General features: G+C 41.1%; 1 protein-coding gene across 4 annotated transcripts in view; it reads right to left on the bottom strand.

The window, feature by feature from the left end:
• Positions 1 to 11,543: 11,543 nt before the first annotated feature.
• Positions 11,544 to 27,819, bottom strand: part of PPM1L (protein phosphatase, Mg2+/Mn2+ dependent 1L) — a 287,828-nt gene continuing 271,552 nt past the window's right edge. For all 4 annotated transcript variants that reach the window (XM_049628618.1, XM_049628619.1, XM_049628620.1 and 1 more), the window contains exons 3-4: positions 15,557 to 15,718; positions 11,544 to 11,936 (exon numbers count right to left, since the gene is read on the bottom strand). In XM_049628618.1, coding sequence (XP_049484575.1) covers positions 11,590 to 11,936; positions 15,557 to 15,718 — 509 coding nt within the window. In that variant the 3' untranslated portion in view covers positions 11,544 to 11,589. The remainder of the gene's footprint in view (positions 11,937 to 15,556; positions 15,719 to 27,819) is intronic.

Raw genomic sequence — 27,819 nt, forward strand, 5'->3', positions numbered from 1 at the left:
TCTAGTAAGTGGTACAGTCATTAGCTGATCATCTTGACCTTGTATTTTGGTGGGACTTGGGGAGGGATGGATGGAGGAAGGGGTACATATTATGGTTTGTTTCAGCCTGTCTATAAAAGCCTGAAGTGTCCTCAAGCCCCTCCAACTTGTTAGAATTCAACTTCCCACCTTAGGCTCTCTTGTGGATCTTATTAGCACTTGGTTTTAGGCTCAATTAGGCTAGGTCTGAAGTAGGCCTTAATTTAAATAATGGTCTTTACCCTTAAGGCACAGGTTGGATGTCTGGGTTGTTAACAGTGTTAAGGAGGTCTCCCCACTCTGCTTGGGTCAGAACTTGATATTCCCCAGCAATGCTCAAGATGTAGTGTTTCTATTTCACTCTCAACACAGTAGCAGCCACTTTGTGTTAAGCCTCAGTGTTTCACCCTGCACACACTCAGTAAAGCCTGTGGCTAAGAACTCATGGAGGGCCCACACATAGACTTCTTGAAACTCCCCCTGTACAGCCCTCCACAGATTCTAGTCACATCACTTGCCCCAAACCCTGATTTCTGTAGATTTGGTTTGGTCCAGCTCTGCTTGGACTCCAGCATGCTGTGCCACAATCAGAAAACTGTCCCTTTACAGACAGAGTTGATCATGGGATAATTTGTGATCCCTTCTCTCAGAGATTGCTATCTTACACTGGCTATTGTCTAATGCTTGAAAACAGCATTAGTTTTAGTATATTAGTTTATACTAATATAATATTAGTATATTATATTAGTTTAGTAATATAGTTACGTCCAGTTTTATAGTTGTTTATGGTAGATGGCCTAGTTCAATACCAGTCAGTCTGTGAGAGCTAGAAGAGGAAGCCCTGTAGCATCCTTGATAGCTTTTGAGTCTTAGGTGTGCACTGTTCCCAAGACTGTATTTAAATACTTACTGACCTTGAATTCCATGAGGCACCACTTACATTAAAATCCTTAAATTCCCATTCTGCTTATGCTACCAGGATCTGCTGTTGTTACCTCAAAAAAAACAAAAACCAAAAAACAAAAAACAAACTGATAAATTGCCACTACTATATTTCTAAAACAAAATAGAAGGAAGGAAAGAGAGAGCAGATATATAACCCATTGCTGTAAGTGAAGATGGGGTATTTGTGGATCTTCATTCCTATTTCTTTGGCTCTGTGGCTAGTATTGGAAAAGTCCATAGTTCTTACTCTAACTCAGATGGCAAACATCATCCTGAAATCTTGAATCACATCTCTCATTCTAGGTTAGAAATTTTCTACCTAGAAAAAGGGGTAGAAGACTAGAATTTGGGGGCTGCTTTTTCTACTGGCTATCAAATATTATTTGTAATGAAAAGGAGAAAACTAATCCAAGACCATATTTTTTTGCTTTGTCACACCCAATTTCAAATTTGGCAATCTGCTGATTAACTTTTATCATTCTTCATCTAGGTTTTAGGTACTGGTCACGCTTGAGCATTTCACCTTTAGAATACCTAAAAGTAGTACTACATGTGCGTGTGTGTGTGTGTGTGTGTGTGTATTTCACTGTCTCCAGATTCCACAGTGTTTTCTCCTGCATCTGTGAGAACCTTTGTACGTGGCTATTTTCTTCTGAACACTTTTCTGAGAGGTATGCCATACCATGTTGCTAGAGTTTGCATGTATGTATAGCTACTCTATCTGTCATCACCTAATACTAGTTATATAAACTTGGTTGATGAGGTATCAAGCTGGATAAAAGTTGTGTTAACAATAAAAAATTTTTGTTGCATCCATTTTTTAAAATTTACCTTGTTTTGAACCATAGCCAGGCTTATTCCTGTTCCAAATGATAGCACTCGAAGGTTCAGTATCTCCTATCTCTTCCTTCTGTTGTGCTTTGGTCTTGGCCCATGAATTGTTTTGCTGTTTCCTACATGGCCTCTCCACTCAACAGCTACTTTAACTGAAAAGCACTGAGAAACTGTAAAACCCCAGAGCAGAGATTAGAATGGAAAACAAGTTTAACCAAAAGAACAGAACAGCAGCGATCCCATGTATAAAGTCCAATAACTTTAATGTGTTTATTTTTGCTTTAATCTTGTCATCAAGGGTGAACTTTTAGCTGTTCATTTTGTATACAACAACACAGAATCAGTGATTGCATGAACACATTAGTCTCTACAAGGCTAAATCTACCCCTAGCACACATCAAAGGGACCTGAACGACATACCATGCATCTTGAGTGACCGTGAACCGCCATCTACTCTGAGCTCTACACAAAACTAACATCTAACATTGTTTCAAATGTCTCTTAGAGACAAATATAGAACAGTAGGTATACAAACCTCTAAAGAGTACCAAGAGTAATGAGGTTTTGTGAAGATTTTGTTATATTTATCATGGATAATTTTCAGGGACTAACTTATCAGAAAGCCTGTTTGATTTGAGCAATCGTTTTGGCCTGTGATCTAATGATTAAATATAATCTGAAGATTCCTAAAAAAAAAAGCATTGTCTAATAATTTATGGATCCTGGTTATCGTTTTATAAACAACTTCTTATAATTTTTAAAATAGCAAGAAAGTACTAATGGAAAAATTTCGTGATGTTGAAATTGGTTCAGTCAAACCTTATACAAAGTCACTGTTTTAAAATCCAGCAAGGAATGAGATCAGAGCTTTGGAGCTATACCATTCATAAAAAACATACTCAATTATGCGTTTGTTTTTTTTTTCTCTTCCTCTCTCCAACTCTCCTTTACTTCCTTAATAATGGGGCTCCACCTCTGGTTTTAATCTTACCAAATCATAAGTTGTTTTGCCTTAATTTGAATTTTCTTTTATATGTTCTCATGCTTAAAAACAAAACAGCAACAAAACTCCCCACTTCTTATCACTATGAGATATTCCCAATCTCTTATCATTCACCTTCTATTATTCTAATTCAGTAGGATTCTAATGTCATTTGGCAGTAGCTAACGTTCCTTGGATAAAGAAGCAATTGCCACAAACAGAAAAAGAGATCTCGGTAAGATGACCAGGCAAAGAACTTAAAAGTGGTGGCTTCTGTGGTTAAAAATAAAAGTCTGGTATTTAGTTTTGTTTTGCCACACAGAAAATAGATGTTGCTATTTTTGTTCAAAATATAAAACTTAAATTCTGTGCCAAAAGTTACTATGGATACCAAATTTATGATTAAAAAACAATCTGGCATTTAGTCTTCTCTTCATTTTTAAAACAAAGAAATTATATTCCTGAGACATGTCAATTTTCTATATAACGAGTTCACTTATTTATATATTTAGGAACACTGTTGATAAACACCCTCAGTTCTGGGTTCTCTTTTGGGGCATAAGATTTTTACACTACATAGCTTCTTGGGAACAAAAATTAAAATATTCCATGGAGAGATGTTGTCATTATTCCTTATTCTCCTTTTCTGTAATTCTTTCCTCCAGGAGAGGATCCTGGAGGGAGAGACACCTTGGCTTTGACTATACTACTGCTGAGCCCTTGTATGGCTGTTGTCTGACTTGGGTGGAGGCCTCAATGATGGCCTCCTCTGGGACAGCCTTACCCCTGCCCTGGTCTACAGGGGCTCTCTGTCTCACTTCCTCACTTCCTAAGAAAAACTTAGGTGATCTAACATGGAATAATTATCTGATGCAATTTGCTTGGATGTGAGCAAGATATCCCTAATCTTTTATCATGCACTCTCTTATGTGTAGGAAAGAATTATTATAATTCTGCCCTGTCTTCACAAATCTAAGCCTATTGGAGGAAATCATGATAGATGCCAATTTTCAACCCATTCAGCCAAAAGTGAGCATTAGAATATCTACGAAACCTCCCATGGGCTGTAAATGCCAAGAAGGCAGGGATGGTGCCTGAGTGCTCACCATTAGAGACACTCAGACTATCTCTGCTTGGCACATGTCAGGTAATCTGAAAAAAAAGAAAAATTAGTAAAGGAAAGAATAAAACATACAAGCAGATGTACTTACAGCAAAAATAGTGTCTTTTCTAATTAAATCTGTTCATAAGGTAGATCAATCTGTTATAAATGCAATAATGCTTATATTTAAAAATATACCTTGTACATTTGGCACATAGAAATTACGTACGTTCACACTGGAGCGTTTAACTTCATTACTATTTTCCAGGCTTGTCAGAATAACCATTCTCTGACTTTATTAAAATTTCTTCTTCTTCCTTTTATTTTCCTTTTCCTGGCTCACCATGGGAACACTGAGGCATTGCAAAGTAAATTTCAGCTGGACAACCTGCCCTGAAATTGTGTACGTGCTATACCTCAAAGCCATTTGCTTTAGTAATTGAAGGGTAAACTGAAGACAATGTTGTAGGTGTTAATGTTTCAATATGAACAAGTATTTCAGACAAACTAACAAGGGCAAACACTGCTTTCTAATTTCTTTAAAGTAATCTCTGTGCCCAGTGTGAAGCTTGAACTCACGACCCCGAGATTAGGAGTTGCATGCTCTACCGACTGAGCCAGCTAGGCATCCCTGCATTCTAAAATAGAAGCAAAAGTTATTGGATTTTCTCCATTTTTGTATTTATTACTCTATATTCTGAATATATGCCTGAGATAAAAGGGCAATCAAAATAACCAATACATGAAGCCTGTTTGGTTATAGTCTTAGAGCCTAAATGTGGAGAGTAGTCTTGCTTAATGTCCCATGTTTCTAGTTTTTTCCCAAATAGCAGGATTTGTACCTTTTCATTAGTACATTAAGCAGTCATTGTTTATTCTTACATATACTAAGACAGACAGAAATTTAAAATTTGCACAAAAGACCTCATTCTCTTGGGCTAAAGATGTCTGAAACATCATTTCTACACGATCGGTGTTTTTTTTAAATTATATGAGCAAATATGGCCCTTTGCATTATATGGATTAGAAAACCTCCCACAGGTGAGAACACAGAATTACCCTGTTGTTTGTTTTTGTAATTGTGTTTTATTTATTTTTAAAATTGGTTTATTTAAATTCAAGTTAGTAAATATACAGTGTAGTCTTGGTTTCAGGAGTAAAACCCAGTTGAGTGATTCATAATTGTCTGTTTTGAATTGAATACTCACTGGTATTCATGTTGGCATTTGAAAAATTATGTCTTCTAAAATTTGCTCTCTGTTGTAGCTAAGATTTGGAAAGTAAACAGAACCTAGAACAGTGAAGGTGTTTAGAACAGCAATAAATAAGACCACATGTATTCATTTTCATTGGGAAAGAATGGAACAGGGACTGTAATTTTACTAACTTTACAAATAACTCAATTTTCATTTTCTTATTTCAATGTTATCTCCTTAACTTCAGAAAAACCACAAGTATCAGAAAGCATGATTCATAATGTAATAAAATATGCCTTTTCTTAAAATATTTCCTTTTATATTATTCTCTTTTAATTTTATCTTTTATGTGTTCTTAAAAATGTTTTTCTTTTCATTCTGACTTTGACCATACTGGAAATTAATTTTGCCTTTTTTTAAATTAAAAAAATGTTCAAATTATTTTTCTTAGATGTCATTCTGCCTGTTCTAGCAGTCCTATAAAAGGAGCTCTAGAATTCTGTCTTTCTTAACCCATAAAAAAAGCATTAGCCAATACTCTAAGTAGGAAGCCACTCGTCTGAGTAGGTAAGATGTAGGAACAATTGCCTTCTACTGATCTGTGTGCACGTGTCAGCAATTGCTATTAAATACGACCCATGTATGGCAGAAGACTGATAACACAAATTTTGGAAAACCTGCTTTTTACAATTTTAGTGTCTGGGTACCCTTAAGATATTCTTCCCCAGTTCCTTGATTACTACTTCTACCATTGTTTCTGTGCGAACATAGGTTAAATTATGCATTGTCAGATATATACAGAAGCAAGTAGAGATAATGCATGATATCATATTTAACCTCTGGAATTTCCTCATGACAGAAGGTGATGGGAGAGTGTGGCTGATACTCCCTCTCCTACAGAGGTAATGAGTGACTCAGGCACGTGGTCCTGCCCTCAATGCTCACCCACCACAATCTGCTGCCAGATCCTTCGCGGCAATCTGCTGGTGCTCAGAGCCAAGGACTCAGGTACTTGGAGGCTTTGAGCTTAATTCAAATTTGGCAAATGTCAGGGGGAATTTTGTAGTTAAATAATACCAGATTATAGGACTTCTAGAATAAATGGAACCACATCTCTAAATATAATCTACACCTTTGCTGCTTGCTTGCTGGCTGGCAGAGTTTTGAGTTGTGAAAATGCCTATGATGATTTGTTAAAATGCACAGCTACTACATGCTCTCTACAAAGTCCTTAGTTTGGATTAATAAAGTGATTATACAGGTGCTGGTGTGGTCATTACTAAGCACATCAAAATTAGTATAAGCATCTCTTAGTTAAACAGTCTGCAGCTTAACAGTGGTAACAAAAAAGTAATGGACAAAGCATAAACATCATGAATTAGCAAAAAATTTACATATTAGAAAACGTGTCTAGACGCACATATCTGATGGAAGCCATGTAGTGTCAACCATCACTTGCCCTCCACCATCTGCCACTTGGCCTGAATAATTTCACTTTCAGTTTTTTACTAGTTTGGATAATGTCCACAGGGTGGGTATAATTCCTGAACAGTGGAGGTAATTCTGAGTTAATGAAGTTACCCTAAATTCCCCGTGCGCCACGTTTTGGACTAGATTTATTTCATCTGTTATTTTGGGATTGCCTCTCAGAGCTTCCCAGCACTGCCCAGGCTGAGTGAGGAGTATGGAGCTATATAGTCAAGCCCTACAACTGATGCAAGAGTTGACTTACCAAACTATCCTTTACATAAAATGTGAAAGGTGGGAAAATATGGGAAAGGGATTTTAGAATGAATGAGCTTTGACTGATTTGGATTATATCATTGAATCTAGAAAGAATGACAGAGGAAGGAGAGTAAAGAATATTAGTTTACATTTCCATTATTACACAATGGATACATAATTTTAAAAATTGAGTTAAAAATTTAAAATGAATTAAAACCAAGTCTTTTCCCCCTTTTCTATTATTTTAAATATGTATATTTAAACTCTCACGTTGTGATGAAATATAAATCTATTTATTTTGATTCAATCTGGAAAGCTAAGAGGTAACTTCGAAACAGAACGGAAAGCTCTTGGAATAAATCTAAGAAATCCCTAGCTACAGCAAGGCTCCTACTTATTATTCACATAGAAGAAGAGAGAAGTTTAGAGCTTCAGGTAGGACTGCTGGGCTTCTGTTATCAACAGGAGGCTGCTGATGGGCTTATTAAGTCAGACTGCTTCTTAACACTGCTTTCACTGACAAATCAGTCTCCTATGTGAAAGGACTTGTTTCAAAATTGCAAACTGTACTGCTACTACTAAGAGTCACAGTGAATGAGAAAACAGTAATGTTTCCATATACCAGAATTTCCAATGTGGGTCCTATGGAACACAAGCTCCTTGGAATGTTACTAGGTGTTAGTCAAAAAAGTTTCTCTGTCCAAATTAATCTGAAAAACACTGAGCTAACTTAAATTACATTTGTGGTATATTCCGCACCCCCACCCCCCCATAGGACATTTAAATTAAAACCTTCTATGTGCTTATAAGCACACAGTATGATAAGATAGTATGTTTCCCAAACTCATTTGACCATGGAACCTTATATTTGGAAGAGCACCTCCATTTGGAACTTAGGTTCTATAGAACACACTCTGGGGAACACTGGATTCTATTACTCCTGCCATGTTCAGCTAAGTAGCTCAAAAGTCTAGATACCAACAATTTAATCTAGAGGCAATTAAATAGGCCCCAGTGTGGTATCTAACAGTCATGTCATTTCTGCAGAGCTGGTTCAGGAATGCTGGTGTGACAAGCTAAGGCAATCTGGGGAGAATATTATGGGAGGATCAGTCTAATGATGATGAGTCAAAGGAAAAACAATTTTTCTGAAACCATTAAAGAATAAAGCTTTATCCACAGCATGTATTCTTAGACTTTCAAATGCACTACAAAATGTTGCCCTTTCTAAACCTTCTTCATTGACACAGCTGTAAGAGCATTCGATCTGGCAATAACTCGGGGAGAAAAAAAATCCAGAAAATCAAGGTATACCGGGCAAAGGAAAAAAGTGATCACTCCCTTGTGTATCTTGCATGTACTGCCAGTGATCCAATTCAATAATGTAATCAATTTCCTAGAATTACTTCAGTTGGATTGAAATGATGACCTGTCACTCTAACGCAATCCCGTATGCACAAAATGTATGTGGGTTGAAATCATTACAGTTGCCTGAAATAAGCCCTGTGTTAAATTATCCAGATTGCCTGTGCTCCTTTACTCTACAAAAAAAATACTCTTTGTAATACCCTTATCACATAGACAAGATTCAAGAGGCCAATACCTTTTATCTACCGCAAGGAATAGAATGTAGCCATTGGTTACCAGTAATGTGTACATCTGTGCACAGTCATGTTGTATTACAATAGTGACTTCAGCGTTAAGTGCCTTGGACAAGTTGGTCACATAAAATGAATGCAGATCTTAGGAACTAGCTTTGGAGTTTTTAATGTAAGTATTGTTTATTCCTTTGATTAAAGAATTGCAAATACAATGAATTTTTTAAAAAGTTTTCCTATCTTGTCCTACCCCTGCCCCTAATCCCAACCCATGTTAAGAGTATAAATTGCCAGTGGAGCAGAAGCAGAGCAGTGCATTGATGAGGATCTGGGCTTGGCACCTTGCTGGGGGCTCATAAGCATGTGGTCATTCATTCCCAACTTCATTTTTAAAAGACCGCAAAATCATCCCAAAATTTGGCACCATGGGGCTATTGGCAATGCGAACTCGGGCTAGGGAGTCTGGGCGGCCTCGTGTGGTAATTCCAAAGCTTTGGCAGTGCTGTTTAGGGAAGTTTCACATGCAAACTCCTCAAATCAATTTCCCTAAAGGCTAGATTCAACTTCCCTTGTCCCTAGAAAATGAGCCACAGGGCACCCCAGGGGTGATGTCTGTAGACCCTAAACAGCTGGACGGAGGGTCAGAGAGAGCTCCAGGACAGGGGAAGGAAGCAAAATTCTCTAAGTTTAGACACAGCTATTAATAAAACTGCTACTATTTTGCCTAAAATGTCTATCTTTGAAAAATCTACAAGCCAAAGTGGGAGGAAAAGAGGCAGAAAGAAAGGGAGTAGGAAATACACACACACTATGTGGTTAAATTCAGAAAGGAGTTAATTCTACAAAGCAAAATTTGGAAGCCACCTTGTGAACCTCAGCTGGGGGCTTCCCCAGGCATGCAGTCCTGCACTTGGTGCTGCCTAGGAAGACATCGCGCAGGGTAAACAAACAGGACTCCACTGTGGCTTTGCTTTTTTGTCTTCACCAAAACATTACTATTTTCATTTTAGACAATAACAATGATCATGGAATTTCATAATTTCTTTGTCTTGTTATGATGAATTTTAGGGTTAAGTTAAAAATAAAAAAGGAAAACGGACTGTGTAGCACAACATGCTGAAACTGTCTGTTCCTGGTGGGCTTTGCTAACTCTCCAGAGTCACAATGTCCTAGATCTCCAAGCAAACATGGGCTACCTGGCTTGACTGTCCCATCACTGAGCACAACCAGCATGACTCCTACATTCCTCTCCTGACCCCCACCCAGAGACACACATCCAAATGCTCACTGTCTCTCAATATGCAAACACTTCAATCTAAAATGGTGGCAGATATTTTGTACTAGAACATTCTATAGCTGAAAAAAAAATCAGGGTTCTGATTCTAATGTTGGAAATTCTAATGTTACAGTTTATCAAAGTGAGCCAAATCTCTTGGGAAACCATTATTAATTCTCACTGCAGTCAAAGAAAGGTAAGTGCTTGGAGGAATCAAGACAGGGTGTGCAGCCCTTGGCAGCCGTAAGGGAATCTTTTCATCCTCCCAGGTCCTCCCTTGGAACCTGCTTCCGGAAAGCTGCATAGTTGAATAAGGGTGGGGCGGGGAGGGGAGGAGCACCATGGACCAGAGGTGGCCAAGCAATAGGGCCTTTGAGAAGCTCTAACGACAAGTGCCCACTTGAGAAGGACAAAACCAGGTGGACACCTTGACATTTCAGACACAGAGGGACGGAGACACAACAAAAATCTTGTTTGGTTGCTTGAGCCACGTCAGCCAGGCAAACAGGATGACCCAGCATTTTCTGTCAATTAATTTATACAATACTGATATTGGAAACATGACTTTGGAGATAGGAAATGAAGAGCAGCAAGCTTTGCACAGAAATAACTCTGAGCCACTTAACAATACAGGTTTGAGCTTGAATTCCCAGCCAGCTGGGTTGCCTCGAAACACAGGGCAGGGCGGTGTGGGACGGATTGTATTTCTTTGGGGAAAGCTACCTAGTGTGGACGGTGATCTGCAACCAAATGTTACCGGCTGCTGCCTTTCCACTGTTAAGGAGAAGCACATGCCAGCATTTTATCACCAAATGCCAAACCACACTGGGAACTGTGTACTGGGCTTAAAGGAACACACACGCAGTTCGAGGCTGCTGCTTCTCTGAACACTGCTTGAAAGATACATGAAAGCTAATAGGATAGCCGAGGAAAAAAAACCCGCACAAAAACTGGCCGCTGGAGCTCAGTTCAGGGTGGTGACCTCACCAGCTTTCTCTCCTAATGCAAACAGTAGATTTCCCAAGAGGCACTGTGACTTATTTGGCCACTATTTTCCTCTACCCTTAAAGACTGAAGGAATTATGGTATTGTGATTTGCGTTACTCATCTCCCCGAACAGGTTTCTTGGTAAGACAAAAAATCGTGGTGTCTGGTGGTGAAGTTTCACAGCTGCCTATTACATAACGTAAGGTAGAAGCAAAAGGTTAAGGTCATGCACAATTAGGATAAACGCACAAAGACTGGTCAGGTGGTACACAGAGTCTATTTAACTAATAAAGGAAGCCAGGGGAAAAGGTTATGTCTGCTGTGCAGGCGGCTCTCATCCTCCTCACTTCCCTCAGTCTCTAAGAGCGGCCACGGAATAATAAACCATCCCAAATCTGTGTCTGGGCGCTGGGCAGAAAAACCTGGGCTCAGGAGAACAAAGCACTCTCAGGATAGCTCTGCCTCTCAGCAACGGGCGTTGACACATTAGCCCTGACTCACAGGGGACGCTGCAGCCTGTCTCCTGCAGCTCTGGAGGCCTGCTCTGTTCACGGCTCCGAAGAGAGGACAAAGTCTGATGCCTGGAGAACCCTGTAAGAGATCTTGAAAAGAATCTCAAATGGGAGAATATATGGCACATATGCCATTCACTTCATACGTGTGAATCTACAGCTATATATTTATATATTTTCAACATCGGATGAAAGACTTGGAAAAACATGAAGAAACCATTTTCCAGCCTCTTGGCTACATTGGCTGAGAGCACCCTCTGTTCATTACTGCATATAGACCTATGGCCACCAGGGAGGGGGAATCCCATGTCTAGGTAGATGATCCTAATTGTAACTCCCACGCCTTTCACTACATTAAAAGAGACCAGTGTGTTGAAAGTCCTTTAGTCTAAGGCAGACGAAACCCTGAGGGGTTCACTGCTCTTCTGTTTTGCTGCTATTCCTGAACTTCACCACCATGACTGTTATATTGTCAGGGCAGCCTCTGTAAAATGACTGTAAAACTATGCTCTTAGCCCCAAAATGAGGTTCATCCAAGCGCTCCTTGATGAATCGAACAGCTTCTTCATTGCTGAAAGCATCCCAGAGGCCATCTGATGCCAAGATCATGAACTCGGGCTGGAGCTTGTCCAGGTCAAAGGTCAGGATATCTGGGTCTGGGATGACCACATTGAGATTTTTCAGCGGATAATCCCCCAGGGATCGAGACATGGCCAGGATTCCCTGGACCCTCCAGGAGCCATTGAAACTGATAAAACCACCTGTAAAGACAGAAGGAGCCCATTAGCTTGACCAGCCATTATCTCACACACACGGCAGAGTCTGGGTGCATGTACAAAAGGCTCATCTATTGCATGTGCCCCCCTCAGCTCCCCTGGCACTGCCAGGAGAGTATTCCACCACATGACTTGAGGTTTCACACTCTACCAGTAGATCCTCACGTCCTCAGCTTTAGCATCTTAAAGGCTCTGAAGACTATATCAACATAAATATTGAGGGTAGGAAGATACATATAGGTGAGGGCATTGGTTTTAACTCAACAACACCTTGATGGACAGTAGGGAGCACCAGGGTAGGGATCAATGACAATGGCAAAAGAGTGCTGAAAGGCATAAGAACGGGAACCAGAGACCCCCACTGGGCTACTTCATTTAGCTCAAGGCCACCCTTGGGTGCATCTAGATCTCAAAACAACTCCCCAGATAGGATCAGGATTAAAGAAAGGTGTATTTTAGCACAGTGGTTAAAAGCTCAGGCTCTCGGGTTGACTGCTTAGATTTGATTCTTGGCTCTGTCACTTGTAGCTATGTGTGACTTCAGACGAGAAGCTCTATCTCTCTGATTCTAGGTTTCTCTGACTACAAAGAGCGGGCAATAATACTACCTATTCTATTGACTTGTGAGAAATAAAGGAATTATTCCATATAAATCATTTAGCACAGTGCCTGAATATAACATGCACTCAATATTATCTATTATTATTTTTTCTTGAAGGGAGCTAGAACATTATTCATTCACATATTATTTGTCGGATATTTATTAAATGTATACTCCATGCAAGGCAATTTACAGGCTATAAAGTTATATAAGATCCAGACCTTTCTCAAAAGAAGTAGACAGTCTAGCAGAAAGGAAAAGTCACATGTATTGACAACTGTAAGCACAAAGCAAAGATTTCCTTGAAATCTTGCCATTTGCACAACGTGGATGGAACTAAAGTGTATTATGCTAAGTGAAATAAGTCAGTCAGAGAAAGATAAATATCACATAATTTCACTCATACATGGAACTTAAGAAACAAGACAGATGAACATAGGTGAAGAGAAGCAAAAATAAGATAAAAACAGAGAGGGAGACAAACCATAAGAGATTCTTAAATACAGAGAACAAACTGAGGGTTCCTGGCAGGGTGTTGGTTGGGGGTGGGGGGGGGGGATGGGCTAAATGGGTGATGGACATTAAGGAGGGCACTTGTTGGGATGAGCACGGAGTGTTATATATAAGTGATGAATCACTAAATTCTATTCCTGAAATCATTATTACACTATATGTCAACTAACTTAGATTTAAATAAATTAAAAAAAAAAAAGGAAGTATTCTTTCAGGGAGAAACTAGCACCTGCTAAATGCTATAATCAGATGGAGAAGGAGCAATGATATCTTTGTGATAGTCAGGGAGGAGTGAGCAGTAAAGCTGGGCTTTGAATGACAGGTAGGACTTCTACGGGCAGGAATATATGAGAACATTCCAGGAAGTGTGGTCTAGTGGGCAAGAGCATGGGCTCCAGAGTCCACGTCCTGGGTCTCAATTCTCGTCTCACCATTCACTAGTTGTGTGTCCTTGGGCACACATGTCTCTATGAGGTCCCACTTCCTTGGTTGTAAAAATGAGGATAACATCACCAATCTCATAAGGTAAGTAAAAAGAAAGCATATGTAAAGAACCAGTCTTGGCTCCCAGCACAGTGAGCAAACAACAATAAATGGCAGCTGATACCATTGCTGTTGTTGGAAACAACAAAAGGAATGAAGACAGACAGACCAACGTGTATTTGGCCCAGACTGGTCGCAGTGTATTGTTATGCTAAGTAGGACAGGGAAAGATGTCCTGAAAGGAAGGCTGAGGTCAGAGAAAACACACATAAAGGTAATAAAACCAATCACTGTCCCTTAAGCCTTGGTATAAAATACACCCTTGACACAGCCGGTTCGATTAACTTCCTTGGAGACTGTGTCCAAATTGGCTTCTATAAAGCATCCCTGCAGGGTGGGGGTGCAGGTGTTGGGTCTGGCAGGGATGAGGAGGAAGGATAAAACGGGAATGCCATTTCAGAAGGGCACGCTGGATGCTATGATGACATTTCAAGGTATCGTGCATTGCACACACACCCTTGCCTGTGTTTACACGAGCACAGAATAACTGTGTCATAAGTCCAGGGTTGCAGTGGACTCACAGGGAAATGGTGTCTTTGTAAGTAAGGAAGCCAGCAATTTTGCTCATATTACTTGCAGCTGGACAGATGCTCCTAAAACATCGTCTGTTCCATCCCACCAACAAAAAACCTGACCAAAGCTTTCATTAAAAATTATTCTGCATCTCAAGCAGTCACTGAAGCAGAAGGTTGTAATAAAATTCAACACTTTTTGACTCAACAGTACAGCTTCCTACTGTGAAAACTCAAATGTTGATTAGGTTCTGGGCAGAAGCTGACCTGTAGAGACTGAGAGTCAACTGCAATTACCCTGGGCAGCAGGGGCCCATTCTGGTTAGAGACCCAGGGTACGTGAGCTCCCCTTGGACAGCTGGGTCTGCCGCCTGGCATACTGCACAGAGCCTACATGCCTCACTTTTCAGTCTGCAGAGGGAGGGACTCCTCCTTTCCACAGCTAGAAAAGAATCCCTCCAAAGTGAATTATGAAAATATAATCATCAACTGATCTTCTTCCTTCAAGTCTCTGTCCTAATGTCACCTTGGTGAGGCCTATAGTGACCACCCCTGACACTCCCCATTCCTTTGCCTGCTTTGTGTCTCTTCATAATGTTTATCACTTTGTAATATACTAGATAATTTACCTATTTTTACTTATTTATTGTTAATGTCTGTCTACTCCATTCCCCACCCCATCCCAATTCCAGAATATAAGTTTGTATCCCCAGCCTCTAGATATAGAAAGAAATTAATAAAAAAGGGACACCCCCAGCCCCACCCCAGAATATTTACTTGTGCCAAGCACTCACTGAGTTAGGTGCTGGGAGCAGAGAGAGGAACAAGACCAAATTCCTGCCCTCAGAGAGTTCACAATCAGGAAGACAGGACAGATAGGAGAGCCAAGTATGTCCATACATTGTGAAAGGTAACCCGATAGGTTACCCACATAGGATGCTGGGAAAGATGAAGGGGCACCTAATCTAGACTGGGGGAGCCTTTGGCGCAGTGACAGGGCAGACTTCCAAAAGGATGCCTTTAAACTGAATCTTAAAGGACAAGTAATCGTTATCCAATGGATGGTGGGGATGGCACGTGCAAAGGCACAGAGCTACCAGAGACATGGTTCATTTGGGGAATGGTTAGTAGTTTGGGGTGGCTGGAGGAAACAGAGTATGGCAAGCAGGTGCCCAAAGATCTCGTTAGCCTTTAAACAGGCAAAGGGCTTTGGGGGGGCCCTTTTGGAATCTTTGGCCTTGAAGAATGGCAAGTTCCGTGGTCATTTGACAAGATATGTCCCAAAGTTAAGTCTCAGCTACCTCAGCACCAGCCTCTGTGTTCATCTACTAATCACTGGGTAACTGAACATCTCATCCCCCACAGGCAATCCAAGCAAGCCACCTTGTTCACCGAACAGGATGGCAGACAGTCCTTGGAGGTATTCACAAGCTCACCAGCTCTCTTTATCCTCTTTCTTTCTTTCAGTTGGTAAGGCTTATGATCATGAGACAAAGGAATGGCGTTCCCATCCTTGTCACACAGGACCCCTCTTGAGTCACCCACGTTGGCCACGGTGAGGTCCTTATCTGATAGCAGAGCAATCAAACACGTTGTACCTGAAAAACAGAAGAGAGAGGGGCAACGTGAGAGGTCAGCAGTGCACTGAGATTCAGCTATTTCTCCGTGTTACTGGATTCTTCAGTCATTAAAACTGCTCCTGCTGGGTGAGAATTTAACTCCAGACACTCTGAGAATGATGGCTGTTCACTTCAACAACACTGATCAAATCTGACAGTCCATTTTCTTAACCATGTTAGAATGTTACTGAAATAAGCTAGGATAACATTATCATTTTCCCAAATCATTTTTGTTTCTGCTCCTCTTAATTTAAACACGTATCACATTTAAAAGGATTAGGAGAGAGTCCAAATCAATTTGAAGCTTCAGACAATTGATACATATTTTTTGCTTCTCATTGGTGCCTAATCTCTGTGAAGTCCCAGAAGGTAGAGAGGATAGGGGTTGTGTGGGCTCCTCAGCTAGAGGGGCTGGAAGAGGCAATAAATGACAGGTGCCAACAGCCTGATCTTATGGCGTCATGGGGAGCCATGAAGGAGCTGCCTGTACAAACTTGCCTACACAAAGTCTGATGGCAAAGACTGGTACCCAAAAACAGATCAGCTCCAGGGTGTGATGGGGACAGACTATAAAGGGAGAAGCAAAAAAACCCTACAGTGATGATAGAGATGAGATCGAGATAGATGGGAGGTGGGGGGTTGGGGTGGTCAGAGTCAGAAGGGAAGCAAGACTGATGACCTGCTTGCTTATACAAGACACAAAAGGACAAGCTCTTCTCAAACCATTCTTGAAATGAGAACGGGTAAGAGCAAATAAGAGTTGGACAGTCCTAGTCTACTTGGAGATTGCCCTTATTTCCCACCTGGTGTCCTCTGCCCAGCTCTTTCCATTCTCCCTCCTCCCTTCTGACAATGTCACTGAGTATGCAAATACCCACTGAAATGCACAACCCATTAAGCTGTAGCTTCAAACTGTTAACGCCTTTCCTTGTTAAAATTATCCATCAATGTCTTCATTAATATTTCCCTCCTCGTTTAGAAGGTTATATTCTATAACAGAATGTAAACTGCATCTAAACGGCTCTTTCGTCTTTACAGAAGAAGAAACAAGATTGAATTCTTAAATGGACGTAACGAATAAATGCAGCTCAATATCAAGAGCAGGGAGAATAATTAGCATATTTAGCATATTCGGGTATTATAGTTCAGTTTGAAATTCCATTCTCAAGGCTATTTAACTCAAAACTGCCTTGATCAAAAATGGAAATACATGAAATATTGGTTAACTCAGGATTTCTGATATGAAAAGCTTTGTAAAAGAGAAAAAAGATTAATCTTAGGGATTATCCAGGCAAATTGCAAATCTTTTACCTTTAAAAAACACTATAAAAATGAAAATGTAAACACAAAAATAATTCATCAATTAGAAATTGTTATTCTCAGTTTTTGATATCAGTTGCCTTTTGATCTTGAACAATCCTCACTTTCTCCTCAAGAATCTGATTGGGTTAACATGTCTAACACAATCAGAGAATATAAGGCACATTCTTTTTTTTTTTTTTAATTTTTTTTTTTTTTAACGTTTATTTATTTTTTGAGATAGAGAGACAGAGCATGAACGGGGGAGGGGCAGAGAGAGAGGGAGACACAGAATCGGAAGCAGGCTCCAGGCTCTGAGCCATCAGCCCAGAGCCCGACGCGGGGCTCGAACTCGCGGACCGCGAGATCGTGACCTGAGCTGAAGTCGGACGCTTAGCCGACTGCGCCACCCAGGCGCCCCAAGGCACATTCTTAAAGTATGAAAGGTAAAATAGAAACATTACTTTAAAGGCGCCCGGTGGCTCAGTCAGTTAAGCATGTGACTCTTGACTTCGGTTTAGGTCTTGATCCCATAGTTCATGAGATTGAGCCCTGCATCAGGCTCTGTGCTGACAGTGCAGAGACTGCTTGGGAGTCTCTCTCTCACTCTCTCTCTTTCTGCCCCTCCCCACTCTCTCAAAATAAATAAATAAACTTAAAAAAAAAGAAATATTACTTCATTGGATATTGCATGGCTTGAAGGCAGTGCATTCTCTTTGGCCCTCTTCCCTTCTCACTCTGCACACTCTGAGAGACCATGTTTTTGACCTCGGCCTCCACTACCATCTAAGCCTGTGCCACTGGCATGGCTGACACTCCCGAGGTCCATACCAATTGGTCTGTAGGTGTTTCCACTTGCCTGTACTGCAGGGGGTCCAGGGAAGGGCTTTGGGCCTTCCTGTGAGGGAAGCAGGTGGATCCACCTGTCTATGGGCCCTTTTCCCACCCCATTTCAGCACAGCAGCTCTACACCCACCTGCTAGCTGTCCTGAGCTGCCAGGTAAGTCTTTTTTTTTTTAATAAAAGAGGAAGGGAGAGGTCAATCCTACAGCTAGAAAAAAAAATTGTTATTTAATCGTATATGTGATTAAGAATCACAGAAGGATTTTAAGCAGGATAGTGTCATGATGACATATGTGTTCTAAAAGATCATTTCAGTGGCAATATGGAAGATAAACTGGATCCAGGGAGAGAGAAAGAGATAATGAGCATCTGAATTAATGTAGATAGAGGGTAGGAGACAGATTATATAAAACCTAGAGAGGTCATAGAGAGTGAGGGAAATAAAGGAGAGGGGGAAACGTCTAGGATAATGTCCTACTATCTGCATGGGGGGAACTGGGTGCTCCATGGATAAGGATTTAAGGGGAGGTCTGCTTAGGGCTCCTGGGAAAGGCTTTCTCTGTCACTAATGGAGACACAACAAAGAAAATGACCCACTTCTTTGGTCCCGTGTTGGCTCATGTGTTTCCCAGAACTGTGGCAGCCATCTTGAGCCTCAGGGTCAAGGCACTCTGCTGAGGAGGGTAGAGCAGAGAGATAAAGAGCCTGAGTCCCTAAGACATCACAGAACTGCTGAACCAGCCTGAAATTGACTTGTCCTGTGAGACATTAAATATCTTTACTGCTCATGGCTTTTTAAGTTGGATTTTTCTGTTCCTGGTAGCATCCTAACTGATTCAGGGGTTTATAGTCCAAAAAAGGGGGTCTAGGGATAGATTTAGAGTGGTTGCTTTTCTTTATTCACTTGCTGTTGGATATACTTAAGATTCATGGCCTGCCAATTCCTTTGTCAAGAACACAATTCCACTGTTTCTATGGGTAAAAAAAGATGTACCTCATGAGCTGGAGTTCAGCAATTTAGTGCTTTGAGACAGTGGGGGCTGCTAATGTGAGCAATGGAATCTCAGACCTGGCCAAAATGGGCGGGCCCCAGATGGTGGAATTAGAGCTGCAGGCTGTTTTTCAGATCACTGAAATGACACCCCTCCACTCTCTGTAGAAACCTGCCTGTATCTGGGTGGATGCCCAAGCATAATCTAAAAACTCTGCTTCCCTGGGCCACCTGGGTGGCTCAATCGGTCCGATTTTGGCTCAGGTCAGGACCTAATGATTCGTGAGTTTGAGCCCTGCATTGGGCTCTGTGCTGACAGTGCAGAGCCTGGAGCCTGCTTCAGATTCTGTGTCTCCCCCTCTCCCTGCCCCTCCCCTGCTTGTGCTCTGTCTCTGTCTCTCTCTCTCTCAAAAATAAATAAACGTCGATGAATAATATTAAAAAAACTGCTTCCCTGTAAGCAATTTATCGATTGGGCTTTGCAGTCTTAGTTTGGGATTACAACAGACAATTTATAATGTAATATTCCTTTACAGTACAAACTACCTCGTTGCTGAAAGACTCCCAAAAAACACTGTGTCTAAGAGAAAATGGACAAATCATTGTTTCTTTTGTTCATGTGAGAAAATAACACCTCTCAAATTTTGGCTACAAGTTTTGATATAAAAGATTTATTTCACCATAGCACTATATCAGATACCAGATTCTGGCAATATTACTTAATACCTCAGGATGTTTCTACCTCTGATGTTTCTCATCTAGATGAGAACTTAATTGCAAATCTGGAAGATATCTTGGAAATTTAACCTAGTAGCCTCACTTCACAGATTAAAACAATGAAAAAAGTGAATTCACACAGACTAGACTTCAATGTCCTAATTGAATGAGGTCTGGCAAGCTATTTAACTTTTAAGCCTCAGAAAATGGCATCTAATGTAGTTACTTTAAGCTAGGCGTAATCCTTGTTTTTCTAGTCCTCATTCCTGACATTCAATCCATCATTAAGTTCTGTCACTCTTACCTCTAAGATATGTCTTAAACCCTTCCAGCTCTCCTGTTCTCATTGTGTTCACTCTAGTCCAGGCCACAGTCATTTCTAAGTACTGCTATTTCAGCAGTCAGGTGAAAAACAATGATGGCCACATCCTGCATGGTCTGGCCCCCACCTAAACTATCCAATGTCATGTCATACTACTCTTGCCCTTGCTTTCCCTCCCTTCTGTTGCCCAAACATGCCAACCCTTTTGTTGTCCTTAGACCTTTGTACTCACTGTTCCCTCTGCCTCGTATATTTCCCCATCTTTGACACTGGCTGACTAATGCATACAGTGATGTCTTAGTTCAAGTGTGACATCATCCGAGAAGCCTTCTCTGATGGGGTGATCTCCCCTTTATTTCCCTTATTGCCGTCACAACACACACTTATGTAAATATCTTGTATATTTATTTAAACTAATTAATACCAATCTTCCCCTGTACGATGTAAACTTCACAAGGGTAAAGACACTGTCCGCTTGTTTTCCCTACTATAATGCTGATGTCTAGCATAGCAGCCACTCAATATTTGCTGAATAAACGAATTAGTAGATGAATGGATAAATAATCACACGCTATCTCTTTGATCCTGAGCTGACGTATGCTAAGCTTCTGCAGACTTGCTCTGAGCATGTCCACCTCATTCAATAATACAATTTACACCATCTTCTGGATACCACCACAGCAGGGAGACTTAGCGGTAGCAAAATATATATTACACATTGATCAAAACATGTGGACCCTCCTATACATGTATAACCAACCATGCACACAGGCACACTGCCAATAACTAGAGAGAGCTTCCAGCCCAGGAGCGTCCCGAGCTCTTCCCTCCAGTCCAGGTCCAATGCAAATGAAACATGAGTAGGGTTTCTATCCTCACCATGCCTTCCAGAGCCTTGGGAAGTGATAAAAGTGCCTCACGGTGGTCATTACGTGACCAATCTGTGTCTGCTCCTGACTTCAGTTTGTAGTTGAGCAGAACAGACATGTTTTCATGTTGTCCTGTGAATTTTCATTTTCTTTAGGGAAAACCCACAAATGCTAATTATTCATTAGTCTATTCTTCTAAACCAGCATTCTCTCCTCTGATTTAATTCCTGGTAGGCAAAGTAAAGGTATACGAGAAAACCTCTTCTGGACTTATCTAAATACTACGGTTGGATAATATTAGGGACTTAATTCACTTGGTGAGTTGAGCTTGAGAAAAATGTAAATCCTAATGAAGGTTAAGTAACGGGTTAGTTCAGGTACCTTTGAAGACCCTGGTCATCAATGTTTTTAAACTCAATTTAGTTAATAGCAAAGTAGTAATGACAATTTATTTAGCACTCTAAATGCCATTAAGTGGCTCACAAACACACGTGTAAGTTGATTTCCTAACTCTTCAGTGGGGGTGAGACAGACTTTATTCCTCCCTTTGAGCAGATAGGAAAATGAGACACAGAGGCTTCAAGTGTCTTACCCATGGTTACACTGCTCGATGCATATGCACTGTGGGACTAAGTGCCTAAAAAACCAGAGAGTCCAGAATTACTACTCTAGTAATGATAACAATAATAGACCCCAATGATAACTTTTCATTATAATGCTAAACATTTACTTCCATTGTATAACTTAATCTGCCTGAGATAAGGCATAATTATCCCCATTTAACAGATGGGGAAACTAGGTCTCAGGATAACCCCCTGTCCTGGTCACATGGTCACATACCTGGACTGACTTCACCAGGCCACACCTTTGAACAATCAGCACTTCTTCCTGTTCTAAGCTGGTCTCTTCCTACTCCCAGAAGTAAAGATTTCTGTGACCTGTTTCTACACTTCTGTGTTTTGAAGAGTCCCCATCAACTTACCCCCTTTCGCAGTATATGTTGGTACAAGTCACAAAAAAGTTTGTAGATCAGGAAAAAATTTAATCATGTGACACGAGCTTCATTTAATATAACTGTGACTGTATGAACTTAAACAAAGCTGGTACACTGAAAATGCTCAATAATGAGCAATCAGAAGGCAGCCTCACCTCTCTGAAATAAAAAACCAGCGGCTGGGATTAGTTGACCTATAGGCTCTTTTCAATTTTCATATTCTGCTGATCTTGATTTGGAACTGCAAATTCCAATGCCTTTAGAAAAGTAGGACAGGTAGAAGAAAAAGCCCGTGGCCCTCTTGGAGCAGCTTTATCCCCCTACTTTTGACAGGGCCATGGGTTCTGAAATACCTTCTGCTCTAAGGGCAGGTGTGAGGATAAGTAACAACTGAAATCAGATTTAAGTGTCAGGCCCACAACAGGGAATGTGGGTGGGGCTTTTGGCAAACTGGAGAACACACGCTAAGGGGCAGCAGATCCTTAGCAATTAAGGCCATTGCCATGTTGGAATGTAGGCCCCTTGTGAATAGTTCTACAAATTAAAAAAAAAAAATTAATGTTTATTTATTTATTTTGAGAGAGGGGGTGCAAGCAGGGTAGGGGCAGAGTGAGAGAGGATGAGAGAGACACAGAGAGAGAATCCCAAGCAGGCTCTGTGGCTGGCAGCGCAGAGCCTGACTTGGGGTTCGATCCCACAAACCATGAGATGATGACCTGAGCTAAAATCAAGAGTCAGATGCTTAAGCGACTGAGCTACCCAGGTGCCCCTGAACTCTCCTGATTTTTAAATGTTGGCAACTTTAAAAAAAAAAAAAAAAAAACCAAACCGTGCAAAGAAACAAAAGACACTGTGGGTCAAATGATTTTTTGACCCATTAGACTAATAGCCTCTTTTTGGGCCAGGGTGACCCTTTCTTATTCACTGCTCTGTGTGTACGTATTTTAATTATAAAGTCCTTTATCAAAAATTTTTTAAATGTTTATTTATTTTTGTGAGAGAGGGAGACAGAGACAGAGAAAAAGAGTGAGTGTGAGCGGGGGAGGGGCAGATAGAGAGGGAGACATAGAACCTGAAGCAGGCTCCAGGCTCTGAGCTGTCAGCACAGAGCCCGACGCGGGGCTCAAACTCATGAACTGAGAGATCATGACCTGAGCCGAAATCAGACACTTAACCGAATGAGCCACCCAGATGCCCCGATTATAAAGTCTTTTAAAAGAAAATGCTTCTTGCAATACTTATCGCTCTATTCCATAATAGTGCTTTCTACACTGCACAGACTCCTAGCACTAGGAGTGGTGTTAAGTATTTAGGTAACATGAGGTGCTTTTGTAACATGTACTAATGGTAGCATTTGTACAATTCACACTTTGTGCTTTGTAAATATATATATTCTAACCATGTAAATATTCACACTCTTATTTAAAAAATATATTAACAGAGTATCTAGGTGTTGAGATTTTAGACCACTTCATTTTCTTTATACCTTTCTGTATTAAGATGAATGTAATGTCATTTAAAACCCAAATGTATTCAAAACACTTCAGGAGCATATCCACTGCATAAAGCCAAGTACACAAGACATGAAGGAGGAAAAGCAGAACTGACAATCTCGTACAGGGGGAAACAAAGCCCAGGAGAACAGCAGTGACAACAGTGACAGCACTATTGCCCGCAGATAGTTCAAATTCAGATTCAGATTCTACCATCAGTGACACACAAGCTAGCCTCAGCTGCCTTTAGGCCTCCCCCTCCCCCACCCACTGCTGAATAGCCTCACCTCATCTCTGAGCAGGGCCACCTTCAACTTCTGCTCAGAGCAGAACTCCCTGCCCTGGTGCCAATCAAAGCACACTACCCTCAACCCCTGGCGCTCCCACCTCTGCTTTCTATATGCACACAGCTATGATTTAAAAATCGAAGTCATGAGAATCCTTATTTTCTGAAAGTTCACCTTACCACATCATTTTTCTTATGCAAGTGACACTGCAGTTTGATTTTTTTCTGGCAGTGGGAGAGGGAGGCTGGGCAGAGATGGGAGAACTGGGTGGAATTAACTTGGTTTAGGAGCCACATAGTGACTCCCCTCTGTGGCATCAAGTCTTTTGTAAGAGAATAAGGAAAAGTGCCAAAGGGGAGCAAAAAATTGGGGGCGGGGTGGAGAAGAGGTAGGGGAAGCGGATGGGGAGAAGGGGACATACACACGCATACATTTGTGGGTGAGAGAGAGGATTTCATTGAAGGTGTTAACAGTCTCAAGGCCATTCAATATATGCAGCATGGGAAAATCAACACATTTATAGGATGAGGAGAAATAGGGTTTATCTTGTAAAGTTTTGACAATGAATGTTAGCTCAAGAACACAATTTCAGGGCCTAGACGACATCAGGGCCCGGTGACTGACAGAAATTATATTGGTGAGCAGCAACATATTGGAAAAAGAGCAGGCGAAGCCAGTCATTAATGAAAGTATCATGGGGAATGATAAGATCACTGTCAGCAGGGACTTCCAGTCTCCACCTCCCATAGCCAAAGCTGTGAGGAGCCTTGAAACACAGATAAAGTGCCAGGTAGTTTGTAGATAAGACTCCCCGGTCTCCAGCCCCTGTCTGCATAATCTTTAAGTCCGCCAAAGTTTGACCTGCTCAGAGCTTGTTCACCAGTCTTTCTTGTAATAATTAATGCCATGGCAGAGACAGACCTGTCGGGGACAACCTGTTGTCTGGAAAACTAAAGAGCGAGCTCTAATCTTTCCTTCTTCATTCCTTTTTCTCTTAGACAAGAGACTAAGATTCTGACTAAGGACTGCCTGAGTCCTTGCACCCCCTGCTCTAAATTCTCTCAGAGGCAGACCCTCGTCAGCATTATACTAATATGTGTCACTGTCCTGGGAGAATCACCACTCATTAGTCTACCTCAGTGCAGAGAATTACTGAATTAATACTAATTAATGATTCATACTAAAAATCAATAATTCTACTATAATGAATCTTGTAGTAATGCGTCTGACAGTTATTTTATGCTCTGAGAGCCTTGAGTGGAAAGTGACTGGAAAGAGATCTGTGTGTGTAGAGAGGCTTGTGCTGACCAAGTGATGAGAACTATCACACACTGACCACCTACTATGTGTCAGGCCCTAAGCCCAGTCCTTGGCATATATAATTTCTTTCATTTTAACAGCCTATAAAGTCTATTATCCCCATTTTGCAGATGATAAGACTGAGATTCAGGGATTAGCCCAAGGCCACACAGCCAAGTGAGAGGTGGAACTCACCTACTGTTTGCCAGAGTGTTCCAACCTTGAGGCAGGCCGTTACTAGCTCATATTTAATGTTTTTGTGCAAACCAAAGAAAGGTATTTCTTCCTTAAGACAGTTTACCACCAACTCCATAAAATAGCTAAAGTACATATTCAAACTGATAATAACCACAGTGTGAACGGTGCCTTCTAGCACTCATGTAGTCAAACCTGCACAATGATACCGGGACCCTGCTTCTAGGCTGTATCCTGCCCTGCACACCCAGGAAGAAACCTACCATGGAAGAAGGTCACTTGAGAAATTCCAGCAGAAGAGCATATCAGAGGGTTTCTACTTCACACAGAGTCTGGTAGCAGCCCCAAAGCAACCTGAAGAGTGAAATATTGGTAGCAACATCTCTAAGGCCACATCTGAGTGTTACTGAGAACACATTAAGGCCTTCTTTACTCAAGAAGGCAGAGTATCTCTGTGGGCTTCCAAAGAGAGAAAGCAGTGATGGGACATGCCCATACACACCTCCCACAGCTTCTGTGAGTCCCTGGGCTGGGCACAGATAGGAAGCTCTCCCAGATGGCACATTTTGGGTGCTCCCTTGCAACCCAAAGCTGCCTCAACTCCCCCTCATCACATTCCAGAGGACAGAGTGGCAGAAATAACATTTTGTGAGAAAAAGGTCTATTACAAATCACGAATTTTCATTTCCTAGGTGAGATTTTTGCATAAGCAAAAATTTCATCCATGGACTGTGACACTGGCTGAACGTGAGCCAGTCAACTTGATGACAAATTCTATTATTTTAAACCCTAGTGCTAATTCTAAAAAATTTCTTTTAATGTTTATTTATTTTTGAGAGAGAGAGAGACAGAGAGAGACAGAGTGTGAACGGTGGAGGGGCAAAGAGAGACGGAGACATAGAATCCGAAGCAGGCTCCAGGCTCTGAGCTGTCAGCACAGAGCCCAATGCAGGGCTCAAACTCACACACCATGAGATCATGACCTGAGCTGAAGTCAGACTCTCAACGGACTGAGCCACTCAGTCACCCCAAACCCTAGTGCTAATTCTAGATGTAGGTATACTTGGGCTTTTCCTTGGCAAACACATAGTAATTAATAAGATGACCAGTAGAAATAAGAAACAGTGTATGAGTGCCAGAAAGGTTTTTTCCACAAATGAGGTGTGCCACCCTAAATAGGAAAAGTAATCTATTTAATGGGGCAGAGGAAGTCATAATTCAAGCTTTTAGAGTCCGATGGAGTATTCATTTAATTTTCACACCTCCCCAGAGTTAAAATATAGATATGTCGTCTGATGCTCTTGAACCCTGTTTTGAAATTGAAATCTTCTTCAACTTTACTTTCAACTGCTATAATAGTAAAGTTTATTTCACCCTTGAGTGTGGCCTGGACACCCTTCTCCTCCTTCCTTTTCAGTTAAGTATAAACATGATAAAGTGAGTTGGTTCCCATTAAATGGATCACGTGCACTGGAGAGTCTTAGAAAAACCTAGAAGGTCCTCTTGCTATGGGAGTTTTCATCTATACTCTCTGAGCATGACTATTTTAAGGTATAAATAAGCAGGCAAGCTTTTGTGATGCTCACTGATATACTTCTCATAACTACTGCTGACATTTAGTTCAGATGATAGTATGTTACTGAAATTAATTTAATTACATTATCACATACTGGATCCTAAGTCCAGTATCTTTTAATAATAAATAAAATTAATTTCATGGTTCTTTGATTCTTCTTACATAAGCCAGAGAAGCACTGGCTACATTTTTTCATGTCTTCATGTTATTTGAGGATTCTTCAGTGAGATATCTCACTTTTCTCTAGGGTTCCCAGCAAATTACAAGTAGTCTCTGCTTCTTTATGAATGTTGGAAGAGTGGGCATAATAGGAACTTTGGAAATTAAACTTTATAAAAGGGGCATTTGCTTTTTAATAAAAGGCAGAGAGGAGAATGGCAGAAAGAGAAGAGGGAAGAGGAAGGCTGGAAACTGAGAGGTGCAGCCTGATTCATCTGGTGCTTAACAAAGAATTACATTTTCTTTGGCTTTTTTTTCTGTTAGCATAGAATCAACCCTCTTCCCTTTGGTTTCAGTTCAAAACAAACCTGGTCTTGGGGCGCCTGGGTGGCTCAGTCAGGTAAATGTCTGATCCTTGACTTTGGCTCAGGTCATGACCTCAGGGTCATGAGATCCAGCCCCGAGTCAGGCTCTGCACTGGGCATGCAGCTGGTTTAAGATTTTCTCTCTCTCTCTCTCTCTCTCTCTCTCTCTCTCTCTCTCTCTCCCTGTCCCTCCCTCTCTCTCTCTCCCTCTGCCCCTCCCCTGCTCATTCTCTCTCTAAAAACAAACAAATCTGGCCTTTGAGTTTATTCAGTTATTTAAATTACTGTATAGCTATAAATCTATTTACATATTCATGTGCTGGAAGAATGACATTTGGAGATATCAACTGAAGTTCCTGCCCTTTCACATGTACATGAGTCTCCTTCCTTCAATGTGAGGCACTCATCGTCCCAGGGAAGATTAGGATTGCCGTGGCTGAAGTGTAAAGAGAAAAGAAACAAGCATGCTTAGTTTTTGAGCTTCAGATAGGCTATGGAAACTCACAAAAAAACAGTATTCTCAGGAGAAAAATCTTTTTGAGCATCCATCAGCCCAGGTTCTGGACTGAACCCCAGGCATATGAAGATGGAGCAAATAGCGAGTTTTCCTGCCCACGAGTCCTCTCTTCCTGACCACTACGGCTGCCCAGGTGGGAAAGGTGAGGATGAAG

The sequence above is a fragment of the Panthera uncia genome, chromosome C2 (assembly GCF_023721935.1).
Source record: "Panthera uncia isolate 11264 chromosome C2, Puncia_PCG_1.0, whole genome shotgun sequence".
Lineage (NCBI taxonomy): Eukaryota > Metazoa > Chordata > Mammalia > Carnivora > Felidae > Panthera > Panthera uncia.